Here is an 18,574-nt window from a genome sequence, read left to right on the forward strand (position 1 = left end):
TGTGTCTATCATATACACATAATAGATATATAGACTTCGCATTCCTCGATCTTGGCTTGCAGACAAAAAAACGTAAGCTGTAAGACGTAAACAAATCATTTTTGATCTACTATTTATGTTATTGTCTTACATTATTGTCTGTATTGTGATTGGTCGCTTATTGCTTATTGCTTACGTTTTATGCCTTACGTTTTTCTGTGTGTCATGGCTTTTAACATCTGTGCTCCGTTAGAAAGATTGAATATATCGGCATTTCTCTTCGACTATCAACATCTCTCTTTAACTCGATATTTTAGAAAGAGAGAAAGAAAAATCATTCAAGCTATTTCACTCTTTTTAAATCGATAGTGATTTTATAGAAATGCGCGATCTTATTATATTCTTATTACATCTATGGTTTACCTTAGCATCTCCAAATTATTATTTGTTCTGGTTGATGCATGATTTGTACGATAAAAAAATTTTAAAATATTGAAGAAATAAAGAAATAGCTTGACGAATTTAACGCAAATAGAGATCAGTCTTTTATTTGCCAGGAAGATAGAGGAAAATATTGAAAAATAATTGGAATTACTTTTATGATTGATTCATGTCAGTAATGACAACAAATATTTAATTTTATAAAAAATAGTTGATTATTTTTTTTTTGTATACCCTTAATATTTCAAATTTCGTGGAGTTTTGTTTAATTTAGTTTAAGTAGTATGCGAGAAAATAATTAGTTAGTCATAATATACAATTTCACAAAATGTTATTAATTATACAAATATTATATAGAAATATCAATTGTTATATACATACAATTTTTTTCTTAGGTAATACATCGTGGTTTCGCGTTGAGTGATATCGCAGTTAAGGGGTTAGTATAATTCCACGCTGAAAATATCTCGTGTTCATTCCTTGCTCCGTTATTTCACAAAGAGATAAATCTCTCGGCGGAAGATAACTGTTGTAACGCACCAGACATTATCGTGACGTAGTAGTGATTAATCATCGTCAACATTAATTCACTGATCTGTCGCTTTAGCGTTCTAATGACTGTAATTGGTAGTTATCAGGCATATTCACCATGCTGCTGATGCTCACTTTGACACGATTAATTAGAGCTAGAATCACAAACTGTCTCTTCGGACACTTTGCGCGATTAAATAAAATTTCCGTTAAAGAGTTCAATTCGATGAACGAATTGAAGAAATAAATAAACGATTTCAGAGAACGACGCTGAGTTAATAAAAGTAACCAGAAACAAAATTTAAATGAAGAATAAAATGTTTCTATTTCATCAACTTCGTAGTGATAAATGGACAAACGAATAGCCTATCTCAAACTTTACAATGCAAACGAATTACAAGACTTTTTTGTATGCACGTATATTCAAAGTACTGCACATATATTTCAAGACACGTGATAATTAACGTTTTTCGCAGTTCCAGCATTGTTTTTCCTGGTGCATTTTATGAAACAATACTATATATTTTACGAACAATATTTTAGTTTTTATATCGTTAAAAGTTTTTTCTTGTCTCTTCTTATTTGAGGAAAATTACCTTTAAGCTTTCTATTTTTCTGAATTCTTACAATCTTGAAATTAAGTTCAACTTTGCTCCAAGATAATTTCCGTAAAAATAAAGAACAAGATGTTACAATGTTAATTATGAAGAAAGTTCGTGACGACATCCTATGAAACATATAAAAATATTTGTTTACTCTTTTAAAGTATCAGTACATATTAGTTTCAGAGAATATCGAACACGCTTCGCATTTTGTGATTCCGTGAACTATCTTATACGTTCGTTTATTATCTCAACTAGTGAGATAAAAGTGTTTTCCTAAGTTTCTAGCACTTTTCCGTGTTGCGCAAGTCCTATTGAGTTCGGAAAGATTTTATGGTACATAATCTCGTACGTTTGACGATTAAACGCGATACTTACATCATGCACGTCTCTTTCAAACAAACAGATAAAACAACGGTTCACAGTGATTAATCAAGAATATTAAGCTTGCTGTTGGTCTTCCTTAATTGCGCTCGCCAGGGTATAATCTGACCATCATCAGAATCGTCCTTGGTAGGATCGTCTCGTTTCTCGTCGACCTCGGGTTTTTCTTCTTCCTTAATGACGCATGACGCCCGCGCCGCCGCCGGCGAGGTGTCCCTTTTCGAGTTTGACGACGGTGCCTCGATTTTTGACGTGCTCGTCGATGCGGATACCTGAGTCTGATTCAGTCTGTAATCAAACCGATAATTTGGTGCTTGAATTTTTGCGCGTGAAAATTTTTATATTAATGCTTTATTAATTAAGGAATAAAAAAATTAATTGATAAAATCATATTTTGTAATGATTGATATAATAATAAAAGAAATAGAGTAACAAAAAGGAATACGCGCGTAAGAAGATACCGAGAAAAATAAAATGTTCTTTTCCTTGCACATTTTCGCTTCTGCTTTACTTAAAAACTTGAAAAAATTTTTAATATTTTAAATAATGACACTCTATCTGGAAACGCCGAGTGTCAGCCGTTAAATTAGATAGGCTAATCTTTTAATATACGCATACAAAATATGCATAATATTATACGTATCGCGTAATTTTGCATGTAACGCGAAACGAAGGAACTTGAAGCCAATTGCAACAAGGGGCAACTGTAATGCTTGTAATAATTGGAGCACTTACTTTAGCCTCCTCTCCCCCCGTCTTGACTGCTTACATTAAAAAAACACGCGAAGTCAATCTCGTAAAATAGCACGAGATGAATCTCTTTTGAAAGATACAATTCAAATACGATGACGAGTAGTTAAAACATTCTCCGCTATATAGTGCAAAATCCATTCTAAATATGGCTTTCTCCAATCGCCGAGAACTAGCATTCAATTGCACTGATGATTGATTGATACAGATACATCCATTAATCTACCTCTTTTCCTCGTTGTCCTTCTTAGCGAGAAGCTGTCGCTTCCATGGAGGGATCGCCTTCTGGCGCCTCTCCTCGTTCTCTCGCGCTATTTGTTCCTCGAGCTCCTTTTTCGCACGTTCAGCAGCTTTTCGAGCCAGCATCTGTCGCTTCCAGATTGGTATTACATTTCCGGAGCTGTCCTTCTCGGGGATCTATTGAAAAAGAACCATGATTCGGAATTTCTAAGCTGGACTATATAAGAGTATTAAAAAGAAAAGGGAAAAACATTTAATAGGACATTAGAAAGATTAAACGTTTTTTATTTTTGTTGCATGGAGTTGTATTGCCTTTTACAGAGAATCTGATTTTCTAAAAAGGAGTATACGCTCTAAATTTAATTTCAAGCACATTAAAAGCATGTTGTTTTGCGTTCGTAGTACTTTAATTAAGTAATTAATTACTGCCTTTCGATATCTATTAAATTGGCCAGTATTAGACTTCTGTAAGGATTTCTAAAAAGTAAAACGCTCTTACTTGGTCCACAAAGTTCGTAACATTAAACGCTTTGCTAATTTCCGACATGAGATTTTGCTCCTGAGTCTTCTCGACCTGTGCCCTCTCCACCTTTAGCTTTTTGATTCCGGGTATATCCTTCGTGCGCTTCAATTCGGCAATTAGGTCTGTCTTCTGTACGAAGAACGGCTCCGAAACTGCTCCAAAAAAAAAAAACGATGTACCATTTGAATTTGTCGGCGATTCTATTTTTAAGTTTTACAACGAAGTAATCGTAAATAAATTTCGCGGAATATTCATAAACGTAACGAAACGATTTCAGGGAAAAAAAAAAATATACGATCGCTTATATAATAGTCAATAATACAGAATATTGTTACATAAACTGGAGTTCTCCGGTAAGATTGAAGTCAGAATCCTTACGCTCGAGTTTGCGCAAAAGCGTTAAATTGTACGTGCATGTGTGTCGCGGACTAACTTACCGTTAGTCATGGACACGCTGCGAGGAGGTGGAGCGGAGAACGTTTTGGTGGCGTTCATCTTCGTGCTAGTCCGCCGTAGTTGGATACTCGTGAGGTCCTGGATGCTGATCGTGGCTAATGGTTGCTGCGGGGAGCTCTTGGAGCTTTCGGTCTCGTTACCGGCGCTGGTGGCACCCGGGGCCTGATTTCCTCCTCGTGCTCGTTGTTGCAAGGGAGACAGAGGCGGCGGCGGGGGGCCCGTAGGAGATCCCTTGGTCTCCTCGTTGCTCCTTTGCGCCCCCTCCTCCTCGTCCGCCTCCTCCTCTTCACCCTGCTCCGTATTCCGGCTCTGGATGTCCAAGTTGTCCACTGACCTGCGAGCGCGATTTTTGCATTGTCACGCGAGCAGAAAATTTAATAATGACGCTGCTCGAAGATAAATTTGTTTATTTGCATAAAATTTGTTTTATCTATCAGAGAATCATATTGTGTTTATTTTGTTTGGTATCTGTATATATAAATATATTTTAGATATACATTATATTATATAAATACATCAATAGAACACACATATTAAAATATGTATTTTAAATATTTTAAATACTTCAGAATATATTAATTTTTTAATTTGTTTGAAAATGATTTTTAAGTAAATATTTGAAGCGTTATTTCGAGAAGGAATACTTTTTTCTTTAGTAAAAAAGGGAAATGCTTTGTCACATGTAAGACGTACTTCCTCATACGAAGAAGAACATTAGTCATATTAAATTGATTTCTCACGTTTCTGTATAATCGGAAAGTCAAATGCATTGCACGTGAGTTTACATTTCTCTGCATAACTGACAGGCTTTAACTGACAGCATCTGTTATGTCAATCGTAAAGTAAACTTTAGCGATAATCATTACGCAGGTGATTGTCGATATTATTTTAAGTGCGCGAAGATTGCATTGATAAATAATAGCCGTAGAAGTTAACGAAGAATAATGATAAAAAAAAACCAGTATACCACTTTTCGTTATTTAAATTGCACGTAACATGTCTGCATAAAATGGTGCGCGCGCATGGTTTAAGTAATCGTACAAACACTATAAATAGACACTTAAAGCCGACTTTAAATCACCACTTTCTAAGTAATTTAAATAAATAAAGCACACAAAACAATTCTCTTGCCTTTTGTTATCTATACTTTATTTAGTTCACGTATTCCAGACATCCTCAAAATGCACTTAGAATATGTTTTGCATCTTCAAATAATTAAATTTTGTTTTTTTTTTCAAACAAATAATGAAGAATGTTCGCCACTTCTAGGATCGACTGACAATCGCGAAACGGGTACTGTACGCGCAAAGGATCACGAAACAGATCAAAGTAGACACCGTTGTGCATAAGAAAAGATCACTGAACCGTACGCGCAAAGGATCACGAAACAGATCAAAGTAGACACCGTTGTGCATAAGAAAAGATCACTGACCTCGCCTTCGACAGGCTGTTTTTAGATGACACCTTGCAAATACTTTTCAGGTACTCGGATGGCTTGAGCAGAGTGTTGGAGTCCGCGTTGGCGAACTTTGGCGGTATGAACGGCAGTACCATGTGCCTGTTTACCAGGTGGGACGTCTGACTCGCTTTAATTTCGTCCGCGTCCACCGGCGCACTGGCGGGAGCCGGCACTTCCGGCTGTTGCGGATGCTCGCCGGAGGATGATGTGTCGGACTTGTTGGTCGCTGTTCCGAGACCGACCAGCAGCGTTAGAGAACGAAAGAGACGGAGACATAGAAGAGAGGAGATATAGAGAAGGTGGAATAACGTAAAAGAGGTAAGAAGAAAGGAGAGGGTGTTCTCGTTGTATCCTCTATAGCACTGGATGACGATCGTTACCGAGGGGCAAGTGAAATCTAGGTAAGTATATTATATGCCCGGTGAGCGCTATGGTCTAGTAAGTGAGGCCACCTCCGCTGAACATGATCCGCTAACAGTTTAATTAAAGGCTGAGGTATACGCGCGTGCAGCCCAAATCCAGATGGTGAGGAATCCTCTCCTCTTTATCCGATCGCGAACCGGCCCAATTAAAAACCCGCGGCGCTGATTAACATATCTGTGAATAAATTTTGCCCGATTTCAACCGTAATTGCTGCAGTCGTCGTATATAGTCGATTCGACTAATTGCCTTCACGTTTGCATCCGAAGAGTCAGACACGTGCCCCGAAAATCGTAAGCGTAATCCGCACGAACGTAACAGGATTATCCGAGAAACACCGAGGCAATTACCGCGGTGCGGTGATAAAAATACGGTAACAGCAAATTACGGGTTGCATATACAATATAACGAAGTTATTTCCTGGTAACCCGGTAGGAATCACAACGAATTCAGAGTTAATCTTTCTGTCCGACAAAAATTGACTAATTATAGTGGAGATAATTATTACCTATATTATATATAAAATACGGAAGCGCATTAAACGAACATAAAGACGAAGGTAGACAAACTCTGAATCTGGCGAGGTGTTCTGTAAGTAGTGCCATTTAAGATATAGTTCGATTAAGTAGAATCTATCGAGGAAGTAATTGAGAATACAACGGTCCTCGCGTTGACCGGTAGTCGTAAAACATCGACCGACAATAAAACCGCTCATGCGCGACGCGATCTCTTTTCGCGATTGTTACGAATAAGGTGAAGTTACGGTTATTATCTGTATATTAAGAGGGTGTCCTCTCATATCCGATGTGAAGTAATTTAAAAGATATTAATAATTTCATTGAACGCGACTGCGTTTATTCAACGTTCGCCGGAAACGAATTTTTCTTCAATCCGAGATCCTTTGAAGCTGAAATTGTTACAGATATGAAGGAAAACGCCCAATTCGTTTGGATTGTATACATTTTTCACAGTGAATGCACGCTGAAAATGTCAGGCGAACATGCGTGCGCGTATATTTCTGCACAAAGTCGAGTTGCAACTTTCACGCTCGCGGTAATTTCGCAAGGGAGCGAAAGGACATCGAAGAGGAAATGGGCGTCGAACGCAATTTCTCACCGGATTCGATCCTTCCGTCCTGGCTGCTTCCTCGCGCATCTTTTTTGTCGGCATCTGCGTTCGGCTTTGTGTTCACCAGGACGACTACCACGTCGTCATCCGGCGGCGGTGGCGGTGGCGGTGGCGGTGGTTTCGAGAGACTGGAGAGTTATACAAATTTTGTGTGATTCCGATCTGACGACGTTGAAAGATATCGTAAAGCCGTAATCACACTAGCGATTGCGCGATTGTGATTGACGATTGAGGGTTATTTCTCAATCAATCGGAACAAAGCAAAATCGGTGACTGCTTTGCTCTGATTTGTTGCGAAATAATCCTCAATCGTCAATCACAATCGCGCAATCGCTAGTGTGATTACGGCTTAAGATAATAATGTTCGTCTTCTTCTAAGGATCATCTTTTTTTTTTTAAAAACCCATTTTTAGAAATTGATTAAATCTCGCGAGTTGCAAATGTTTATTTTGTTTGCACAAAATAGAAAATATGATTTATAATATTTTCAGCCAGCGGGTTGCAAAACATTCACAGTTAGATGTATTGTTAAATAATATTAGTGAAGAAATATATATCTATATTATTTGAGATGTAATAAATTTTAATCCATGAATAATTTTAATTGTTGGGACGATGTATGCTAGTAAAAGTAAAATAATTCTTTTGACGAGAAAAATTACAGAAAATTAGTGAAGGTAAATTTTATCATTCCGTACAGACAAGTGAAAGTATAGTGTTATTGTAGTAACTGATGGCAATGTTGATAAAGATAAATAATAATGATAAAAATCTTGTCTGTTAGATAATTAAGGGATTAGATAACGCTCATCAATTTTGAATGAAGATAAGAATCATAAAGAACAGTTGTAACAATAGATACGTGCATCTAATTTCAACAATGATAGTAAATTAAGACGAGCGAAAATATGTGGAAAGCTAAACAGTTATAGGTAATAAAATTGATGGAGGTGCGTCTATCTTATTTCGAAGGCAATTTCTCCATTCAAAGATTTTTTAAGAGAATCTTAGAATTTATTGTAACGTGTTTCCAGGGGTTAACATCTTCATTGTTCCTAGGATGAATGCTAATCGACCTAATAGTCCATTTGCTCAAGTCCGAGCAAGTCGTGAGATTTAAACCGCCGCGCCGCGCTGAACTGTCATAATTATTCACGTTTTCTCGATATAGGTATACGAACAACCGGAAATGATCGCCAGCAAGAAAACGATCATCTTTCACCTTTACAATACGACATATCCTATTTATATGATCTTCTCAAAGCGAGTCGTATCGCGCGAAGTAGCGACCAACTCCGCCGCTTGATCGACTTTCGATCAAGCTTTCTTCTTTCTTTGATTGGTACGACTTTAGCTTAAATCTCGATCCGGCATCGATTCGCCCTACTTACTTACCTAGGTCCGCCGTTGCCATTTATACGGATCTCCTTTTCACTTTCCACTTGCGCGCTGGATGATTCCTTCCTCTCTGCGAACCGAAACAGAATCACGTACCGGTCAATCACAGCTGTTCATCGTATTGATTTGAGACTCTGCAGGATAGCCATAATGCTCTGTCATTTGTTGCGAAAAATTGTCAGCGTCGATATTAACTTGATTGATAAAGGCAAGTTGTTTTCAACTCCACCAGATACAAATTCGCAATTAGATATAATAACAACAAAGGCAAAACGGACGTGTACACAGAACACTTCTTTGTTTGCTGCCTCGGATGATTGTTAAAGACAATTACACAATCTTTATAAATAACACACATATTCTGATAATCTTTATAAATAACACATATATTCTGATCATTTAGTCTCTCCTGTGGAAACGGTTTGTTCTTCTTGTATGATTTATTTCGCACGTAAAAAAAAAAGTTGGAAAGATTTCACCAATTATTCAAAGTCATTAATAATAACTCGTCACGGTTCATAATTTGTGCATACGCGATACATCCCTTAATCACCAACACTGTGGTCATCCTGCAGACATTTTCAGTTATTCTGATATACCGTGTAGCGTTTCCGCGTTTGTTTTGATCCCCGATTTGCCGATCCGTTCGCTGCTGCTGTGTCGCGACAAGGACGGGGTAGACGTCGTCGAGGAAAGGCCATGGACCTCGCTGCTCATGTTCGAGGATTCGCTAGCGCTGCTGGATCGACTGTATCGTCTGTCGGTTTTTCGAGAACGACTGAAACGTCAGAGAGACTGTTCCTATCGATGTTCCACGAATCGAGAGAATTGAGTTTAATCTACGTGTAATTAAATATCTGACGCGTAATTGCTTATCTACGAGATAAAGGAGTGTAAAAAAATAGTAAAACGATGTTGTGTTTTCCAAATGTAATGTTCACGAACGGTCATCTTTTAATGATTATAGAGTCAATTTCGATTGCAAGACGATCATACACTGTTCCAGACGTTGATATATCGAAATTGCTTACCTTCGTGGTTTTTACGGTGTTTGATATTTTGTTGTGCTGCGCTCATCAAAGTTCTTTTCTTGACACGTGATTCGTGGTATCGCGAGAATAATTTCAGTACTTAATATTTATTTCAATTAACGATGTATACTCACCGGACAAATTTTAATATTTACATAACAACTATTGTAAAATAAAATGTTCGACAATAAATGAATTATACCTTTTTTTCAGAAAAAATAATTCATATGTTATTATAGACATTTTATTTTATTTTAAATTATTATTCTCTATTTAAAAAATTTTTTGTATTACTACTTTTATGTTATTTTTATATTACTCTGTTTTGAAACGCGTGTAATTTTTTGGAGCGATTAATTCAATTTAAAGCTTTAGAACGATGATTCTTTTTTTTTTAACTTAAGAAAATTGATGTTTATAATTGAGAAAATCAAAAAATTAATGTTTTCCATTTAAAGACATTAACGCCATTTGTGCTAATATAGACTAAATTTAATCTGGGTTTAATTTACTTTTTATCTTTTCTCAGTTCTAAGAATTAAAAAAAATTAAAGAGTAAATTAATCTGAACTAGAGATTAAAGTTAATCTCTACTGGTAGAAATGGACACGAATCAGATATTTTGGACTATAAGCTCTCTTTAATTGTTTATTTTACTCGCGACAAATTTACTCAAATTGCATTACCTGCTGTCGGAGGTATTGTCCGCTGGTTTTTTCCGCGATGACGAGCTCACGCTGCTCGTTTCCTCCTGCCTCACGCAGATCTGCTCGTAAGCATGATCCGAGGACTCCCTCGCGATCTCGGAGCGCGCCGCATGTCCGTTGCCGGGATGCGGCCGGCCGACGAATCCGCCGTTGTTGATGTGCACGTCCACTTTCACTGAAAGCCAAAGCCTCGCTCGGAATATTACGCATCACAGACGAGAAAACTGCCTTCTACGCGAAAACTGCCTTTCACGCTCGAGAAGTCCTTCAGAAATTACTTTGGCGGCGCAAAGCTTAAACTTGCGAATCACAAAAGTAGTTTGCCGCATAGCAATTGCTTTGTAGAAACTTGTAATCTCCATAACGACCATAACAATCCGGAATCGAAATTTTTATAAAAATGGAAAATTAATTTTTTTACTTCAATTTTCATTTGTTTATTTTAATTCAGCATTGGCGACTCTTACGCGTTTCGCTGGAACTCGCTCGATCCGTCGATCGCTGTTTTTATTGCTCTTACTCATTAAGAGCCGCTGCACTGTAACGGCTTAACGGTATTTGCGGTAAATCGCGCGCGAGTCTTTAACCCGGTTTCGCGAAGCGCGCGTGTTGTTCGCGACGTGTGTGGTTTTTTCGCTTCCCTAACAATTACTCAAGTATTTCTGTTTCTTTCAGATCAATCTTGCAACATTCTATCGCGTACTGTGTCACTCGTAAAACAAATGATCAAACTTGTTTTCCAAGTAAAACAAATGAAAAGGACAATTAACATTTACGTTCTTACACAGCAAGTCCCACAAGATGTCGATTTACATGCGATTTTTATATTTACTTATTAATTAACGTTTGACGCGAAAATATATGCTATAATTTTTTTTTAATTTAATGCCAATTGATACGTCAATAATATATGGAATGAAGTCAATGGAAGTAGATTGTTCCACTTGTTCGATCTATAAGACTTTTCAAATATTTCGTCAGGAAGAGTAAAAGAGAGACAGAAAAGACTGATGATACCAAATATCGCATGTAAATCGAGGTCGTTCTGGAGCCACAGCGGTTGTTGAGAATCGACGGAGTACACAGGGTGTCCTAGAATTATTACTTTGATTTATCTCATCTAATTTGATTAACGGGGAATATTTTCTTAAATTTGAATTTTTCTATGGCATTTTTCTTTAAACTTTTGTATTTAATATTCTAAATTTTGAATTATCAGATTCTATTCAAGATGATCAACATTTGTTTCTTTTTTTTTTTTATGAATTTATAATATTTTGATAATTTGCCATAAAATTCGAATTATTGCTATAATGCGGTTGAAGCGCCTTCATTTTTAACGATTAGCAGCGTGATATTTTTCGGACACCGTGTGTAGCGGGCGTTATAATATAACGATGAAGTATCTGGGACGTGCTACTTACCAGTCAGAGTCTCGTCTTTCCTCTCCGGCATATGGCGCTGTTCCGCCGCGACGCCGTTCCGCGACTTCTCGGCGTCGCCAAATAGCCGCGTGATCCTTGTGTAGACGAGATCATGCGGGCTGTGCAGGTAAAAGGACTCGGCTGTGTCCTTAGGCTTAGGCGGCTCGCCGATGTATGCACTCATAGGATTTATGTAGATACCGTCCCGCGGCCGAGATCCCGGCGGATGCAGGAAGAACGGCTCTTGGAACATGCCGCAGCCGCGCAACGAGCACTGCAACGTGTTTTAGTAACGTCTTAAATACGTAAGATGGAAAAGGAAACAAATTGCATCGTAAAATTTGAAAATTTTAGCAGAAAGTATGCTACAAATCCAAATGTGTCATACATTTGGATTTGCAGTATATTCTAATAAATTTTGTGATTTAGTTTTTTGTGTAAAAATGTAACACCACTACACGGTTAAACGTACAAATCCTGCATTTTTAAAATGTAATGTAATGTTACTTTTGCCGTGAAAACTAAATCGTACACATTTACGAAGGCAATCGTAACACTATAGTATTTGCAGTACATTTTTCGACAACTTTTATTTATCTTTATCAAACTTTTATTATTCATCGAGTATAAATGTATATTTTCCAATAAATTTTCAAGAATAAAAATAGTCAAAACAAAAACAGTCAAAATCTCTTAAATTTTGTTCATATAATCTAGAAGCCAATCTTATCTTAACATTTTAAAAAAGAAAAGCAAACGCTGTACAATTAGGAAATTTTCGAGATGGTATCTGCGATGCCTTTCTTTTTTAATTTAAGATTCTCGTACATTTATACGCACTTTCTCCTCACTTGATACTTAATCGCCACCTGTGATTCGATAAAGCCTTACCTTGTCGATAGAGCTCGCGACGCAGCTGCACGTGGTAGTGTCGCTCATGTGGCCTGAGTAGTCCGACCCGGCGCGATCCCTGGCCATCTTCGGGGTGACATTAGGAGGTGGAGGCTTGCCAGTTTCCTGCTGCAGGTCGGAACAAACAAAGAGCAATTAGAACTGTTCGCCGGTAATTGGCTTTTATTCGCATAGCTATTAAACCGGAATGATCTTAATCATGAAACCTGTCTGAAACGATCACCTCTTCCTTATTGAGCGAACCGTGCAACTGAAGCGTCTAAAACCTCCTTTCTCTCTTTCTCTTTCTCCCTCATTTCTCTCTGTTTCTTTCTAGTTTATATTTTCGATGTACCGCAATTGATTACATTTGCCGAACACTTTGCCCACGGACTCGCGATAATCCCCGTTGCTTAATAGCGATTACGGTTGCGCAGTCTGGGATTGACCTCGTTTGCGTTCACCGGAAAAGTTCATTTCGTAGGAGAAGGAGAAAAACGTCGATGATTCGGCGAACGTCGCAAGAACACTACTATTGTTGCGGGAGGATGCGGTTATTTAGATATGTAACCTTGCATACGTAAGCGGTTCGTAATAGGCGGAGGAAAGTGGAAGCGCGCAAGTTGCGATTAACGTTTCCATATAATTTTTACGAAGGTCAAGAAAAAGAATCTTTCTTTATTCGAGCGAATTTGAAATAGATAATAAAACTTAAGAAAAAAAATAAGAGAATACAATAAAATTAAAATATTATCTTTTCTTTTGTTTAATTTCAAGAAACAATAATTTTATGTTAAATTAATACAAACATATTAATGAAAAATAAACAAAGGAGAATGCGAATCGAACTATTTTTTATATGCTTTCATAAAGTTCAAGTACTTTAAGTGATAACCAATAATTTTTGACGCGTTTATGCCCTTTCATTTTATTTCTTACTTTTAATCATTTGAATCTTTAATTTTTAATTTTTACTTCCAATAATAAATAAATTAATTTAACACAACGAATGATGATTATAATTTAAATGAAGCGATACGGAGAGATTGTAAAAAGAAAGCGTAATTAATTGGCGGTTACGCGCAGCATCGATAAATATTGTTCCGCATTAATCCGTTTAAAAAAAAAGTTTATTACAACAATTTGTGATGGCGGATGTCAATATCATCTTATCGATCGCTTGATCGACAGAGAAAAAATAAATTGGTTTTATAATTTTATGATTCGAAACGTAGTGCAGGTTTTTGCAGGATAAAGTTGCTCCGCCTGGGAGCAACTTTAACTCACATGTCGCCAGACCAAAAAAATGGATTATTTTATTAATAGGAAATAAAAGTGCCTTTTAACGGTCTAGCTGGATCTTATGCTCGTATTTCTATGTGAATGTATATACTATGTAGTTCTTTAAACTGTGTAAATTATTATTTTATGTTTTGTAGACCGGTAACCTGCTGACACGCTGATTAGACTATATGTACCGTAAGCTACCGGGCTTGTAACTCTCTTTCCACGTAATTCCATGTAAGTACAGCCGCCACTTCCCAGTCGCTCTCGTTTCATCGAGGTGAAACCGCGTATCAATATAACTCAAGTGTCTCACTAAGCTGACGAAATGTACTCAACGAAGAAAGAATCCTTTTTTCTAAGACGTATTTTTCAAATATTCGTTTGAATGAAACGAATAAAATTGATTTATTCGTCATTACTCGATAAATGTATAAATCCATCGTCGATTAGGGACAAGTTTATACGAATATTTATTTAGCTATTTAATTGTTACTCTCTTGTTCATATTAATTATTTAACATTTAAACAATTTATTAATTATCATTTAACAGTTAAAATGTACATATTTAAATAAAATCTATTCTAAAAATTGTATATATTATAAAATTTATATTATGAAATATATTTCGTTTTGTAAGACATTAAACAGAGAAAAAATAGACGAGTGATCAACAGATTAGTTCTTGCTTTACCGAGTGTCTTAACCGTTGCGGAAATATACTTGTATACGTGCCGATGTTGTTATGCAAATTCGCGTACGCGATGTGCTTGGCCTGTGGCGTAATTGGGTCACGTGATGAAAGAAGGAACCGAAAGAAGCGCGCGATCGCGTAAGTAAGAGAAGGAGATATAGTTTCTATATAAAGCAATAAAAGTGACAAATTTCGTGTCGCTCGCTCGGCCACGCGGGAAAGTGCAGATATTTAGACGATGGCCACACGTATTCTAATTTCTGTGCCGGTCGAGAGGAGAAATTCGCGCCGCGAGATCTCTCCGTATACCGTCCTCGCGTTTAAACACGGATCAACCTCTCACAATCGCTATCTTGCCAATCGCCAACTTATATTTAAATTTATCAAATTCTTTCTTTCAAAGTAATCCTTTTTCTTAATTCAAATCTTTTTATTCGAGGAAAATATACACACTTCATCTTACTCTCGTCAAAATTGACAGGAGAAAACGCATCTGTGATTTCACAGTCTGCTGCATCCTTATTGACTTCTCGATCAGGGTGTATTGCGTGCGTCTGGGTGGTGCATCTCGGATTTTTACGGAGGTATGAAAATGTATCGTGCTGTAGAGAATAAAAATGACAAACAGCTACGACAGTGCGATGTCACCGGTCCGTGAATGGGCACCACCCCGGAAAAAATGTCCGTCCACGCAAATCCTTTCCCCGTAACGTGTATCCCGTTGCGATACGCGCCAACGACACGCTTTCCGCTCAACCGGGTGAAGGCCGAAAAGCGAAGAAGAAAAAAAAATTGAATCTATACGGTGCGCCAGGCGAATTTATATTCGCATTTTTATTCAATTGGAATTTAGCTTTGTAAGTGACGTCGGTGGTTTTTAACGAAGTGATAATTATGGCAAAGAACTCTCCGTTGATGTGTGATCGCGCGAGACTCTCTTCTCTCTGATGTCGATCAAATTTACCGCTGACATACTGTTTTAATAATCGGTTCATTGCCCACCGTAATTACGAGTAACGTTCGGCGCATCTTGCTTCCGACTAAACAAAGGCAGCTTCCTCCCGCTATTTCGCACATTTTTACCGTAAATCGAAGTAGGCGAATTCGTGTGAGCAAACATTAGAAAGCCGCAGATTTATAGCCGTTACATTTTTATTGTCGGATCGGTGATTTTAGACACGCATCAAGTCAAATGTTTCGAGAAAGTCGACAAAAACTTCCTTCATCTAATTTCACTTAAAAATAAATGCAATGTAGATTTTAGTTTTTACTATCAAAATCAGTAAATAAACCGTTGAAAATTAACTGTCCGAAAAAAAAACAAAAGTGTCTAAAAAGATAACTTTTACAAGTACAGAAATAAAATTTAATAAAATGACTAATTAATGAATCGTGTCATTTTCTCTCAAGACAAACTGAGTAAGATAAAAGTAATAATAGATGTGAAAATTTATATAAAATAGGAAAGTGCCTGACTTAAGTTTAGACATTTTCTAGAAATATTCATAATATTTTTACATTTATTTCAGAGATCAATCCTTATATCTTCTAAACCATTTTATGGTATTTTCATTCGCGCTTGACGTCACGATATTTCCATTGTTGCAGATAATGTGCGCTTTAAAATTGTTTTAACCTCGTCTCGTTATCGGCCATGAACCGCTGCATCGTAACATTTCTCTTATCTTTATAAACGCATTCGCGAGCGGTCGATGTTCAAGGTAACACCCAGAGAAAGATCCAAGTTTTATGCGTGGAACTGACCCGCGCAAGGTCGACTTGCGCGACTCGTCAATGCTCCGCGATATTGCTGTTATTTTATTTCATTCACGACGGACGAATGATATAAGTAGTGCCAATCGATCTCACGTAACCGCAAATGAAATTCGCGTTATAAAGATACAAATATAGGAAACAAACGTTTACTTTATGTTTAACTTTATTCGTAAATTCATGGTAAAAGTATATTCGTTTCACATCTCATACGTACAAAAAACAATTTTGCTGAAATTACCATATCTAAAAATTTTTAGATAGATACAGATTATGAAAATAATTTTGTTGAACTATTAAAATAATTATATATAAGAAACTTGAGCATGATAAGCAAAATGCTGGAAAATTTTGACAATCTAGGAATCAGTTTGAATGTCTTACATAATTATTTTGATAATTCAACAAAATTCATTTTAGATACAACCAAATTTTTAGTTACTTCAGTAAAACCGTTTTTTACGTTTATATTTCTATCGCGACACGTTTTGCGTGCCTTTAAACCTATAATTGTTTGAACGTGATACTTTAGCGAGTTATATTAATATGACAGTCTCTACGACGTCTATTACAAAAATTGAAAACTGCCATATGCTAGGCAGAATTTATGAGAGAATAAGTGTGTCAATGATATAGGATTAAATTACTATCCGAGAAGAAGTCAATAGTCATAGGGGCAATAAATATTTTGGATATCAATTCTACAATCTTTCACCTCGATCTTCGACACGGAAATACGCACGTAAGTGTATTTTTCTATTACACGCATGAATGTTTGCGTCGCTCATTACGAGTGAAAAGTAGCAGCTATTTGATTTGCACGCAAAACCGGATCGTACGATAGAAACCGCGGTTCTCCGTTACAGCTAGCCGATTTTCCTAACTTTCAAGTCATCGTTGAAAGGCGATTCGACGTCAGCGTGGAATCGACCCTTAAGTTTTCAACTTGGAATTATTATTCTTTTTAATTTGCCAGTCGAATTTCTAATATGCATCTAAAAAAAAACGACAAACATCGTTTTGTACGCTAAACTTTATACAGTTTAATATTTTCAATCGTCAACGTTAATAATGCAGATGCAGATTTAAATGTAGATGCGTTATCTCAAAATCGTATATTGGACTGCAAAGAGAGTTCGACAGCGCTAAAACTCGCCTCTTGAGAACGCGGGAGTAATACCCGCGACATTACGGTACTTATGGATTACGGTTCACTTACATATACACCCATGCAAAACCGGATTCCGTCGCCGCTGCGTAAAGCCTTAACACCGAAAACCACAGGTTGCCCGCGTTCAAGGAAGTCCTTTCTGTTCCAGAAGGAGACGAGAAATTCGCTCGATCTTTCCTTCCGATCTATCGGAACACACACGCTTCGCTGTCCTAGTTTGGGCCAGACTCGCCGAGGCTTGCGCCGTCAAGGCCGTTCATCCGCGAGTCCTCAGAACGACCAGAGACAACGGTACTTCCGCTCCGCGTCGATCGAACGGCTGATCTTGCACTTCGGATGAGTCCACAGGAGTCCTCAGAATCTTCAAAATCGTCGTCACAAATTTTCTCGTTTAACCTCTCCTTATTTTCAAGCAAAAGAAACTTACTTAGTGAACTCTTGAAACTGATTTGTCCAGGTGTTTAACTTTTTAAAAACGTTATATATATGGCGATTCCTGATCCTCCTCGCTCTAAACGAACATCCAGAATTTTTCCCAGTATCACAAAAAACTGATCCTTTCAAAGTATACCCGAAACTTTTCCAAGTATTTTCTAGTCACTTCTGATTATCTTTGCACTCTGTAAAACGGGATATCTTGCGGATTTAAACGTCAAGAGAGCGGTCCATAAAAAAAAAAAAAAAAAACAGGTCTCCTAGTTTGAATAAGTCTCCAGATATAATCTTTCGCTATTTTTCAGCAGCGAATGAATAAAGCGGCAGAATTCCTCGAAATTTGTACAATCACGTGATACTATAATTCCCACTGACTCTTACCAGCTCGGCGAACACGTCCGGTCGGCGCGAGCGGGCGCGCGACTATGATTCCCAGCTAACACCGGAGTCACGCGCGAGTTAGCACCTGCCGGCGAGCTGGGTGACGCGGGTCGATTTCTCGACTGGAACCCATGGATGCCCATGCGAGTTCTCGTCCGGTGCCGACAGAAGGGGAAGAGAACGGGGCGAGCTGCACCGTACTCGCGCCGTTCAGGTCCGGGTGCCCTTTTCCGACTCGTTCAGCCTCCAGAATCCGCCCAGATGGAGAACAGTAACGCGAGCGAGCGATCGCGGGAAAACGGGCGCGCGCGGGTGACGGTCGGCCAACGAACTCGCGCGAGTCTCTTTCCGAGGAGGCCGGTGCGTGCCACCGGTGCGAGCGCAGGAGGCGGCGGACCGGGACTCTCTCGCCGCTCTCGAGCAGATCGTCGAGAGCCCGCACCTGCTCTCTTCGCTCGACGTTCGAGGTAG

The 18,574-nt window shown here is 37.9% G+C and overlaps 1 protein-coding gene across 1 annotated transcript; it reads right to left on the reverse strand.

Moving 5' to 3' along the window:
• Positions 1-1,777: 1,777 nt before the first annotated feature.
• f (espin protein forked) lies at positions 1,778-12,599 on the reverse strand. Its single transcript, XM_018542452.1, has 11 exons — positions 12,365-12,599; positions 11,474-11,747; positions 10,029-10,224; positions 8,911-9,089; positions 8,309-8,381; positions 6,902-7,041; positions 5,339-5,591; positions 3,888-4,240; positions 3,427-3,602; positions 2,914-3,104; positions 1,778-2,225 (listed from the first exon to the last, which is right to left on the reverse strand). The coding sequence occupies exons 1-11, from the start codon at positions 12,449-12,451 to the stop codon at positions 1,982-1,984; spliced, it is 2,166 nt and encodes a 721-aa protein (XP_018397954.1). The 5' UTR covers positions 12,452-12,599; the 3' UTR covers positions 1,778-1,981.
• Positions 12,600-18,574: the final 5,975 nt, after the last annotated feature.

The sequence above is a fragment of the Cyphomyrmex costatus genome, unplaced genomic scaffold (assembly GCF_001594065.2).
Source record: "Cyphomyrmex costatus isolate MS0001 unplaced genomic scaffold, Ccosl1.0 scaffold330, whole genome shotgun sequence".
Classification (NCBI taxonomy): Eukaryota; Metazoa; Arthropoda; class Insecta; order Hymenoptera; family Formicidae; genus Cyphomyrmex; species Cyphomyrmex costatus.

Excerpts from the sequence above, each read along its gene's own strand:
- f (XM_018542452.1), bottom strand. The coding sequence starts at position 12,451 with ATGGCCAGGGATCGCGCCGGGTCGGACTACTCAGGCCACATGAGCGAC. Across the intron at positions 10,225-11,473 it reads GAAAGACGAGACTCTGACTG|TGAAAGTGGACGTGCACATC; the intron begins GTAAGTAGCACG and ends TTTGGCTTTCAG. Across the intron at positions 5,592-6,901 it reads GGACGGAAGGATCGAATCCG|CGACCAACAAGTCCGACACA; the intron begins GTGAGAAATTGC and ends GTCTCGGAACAG.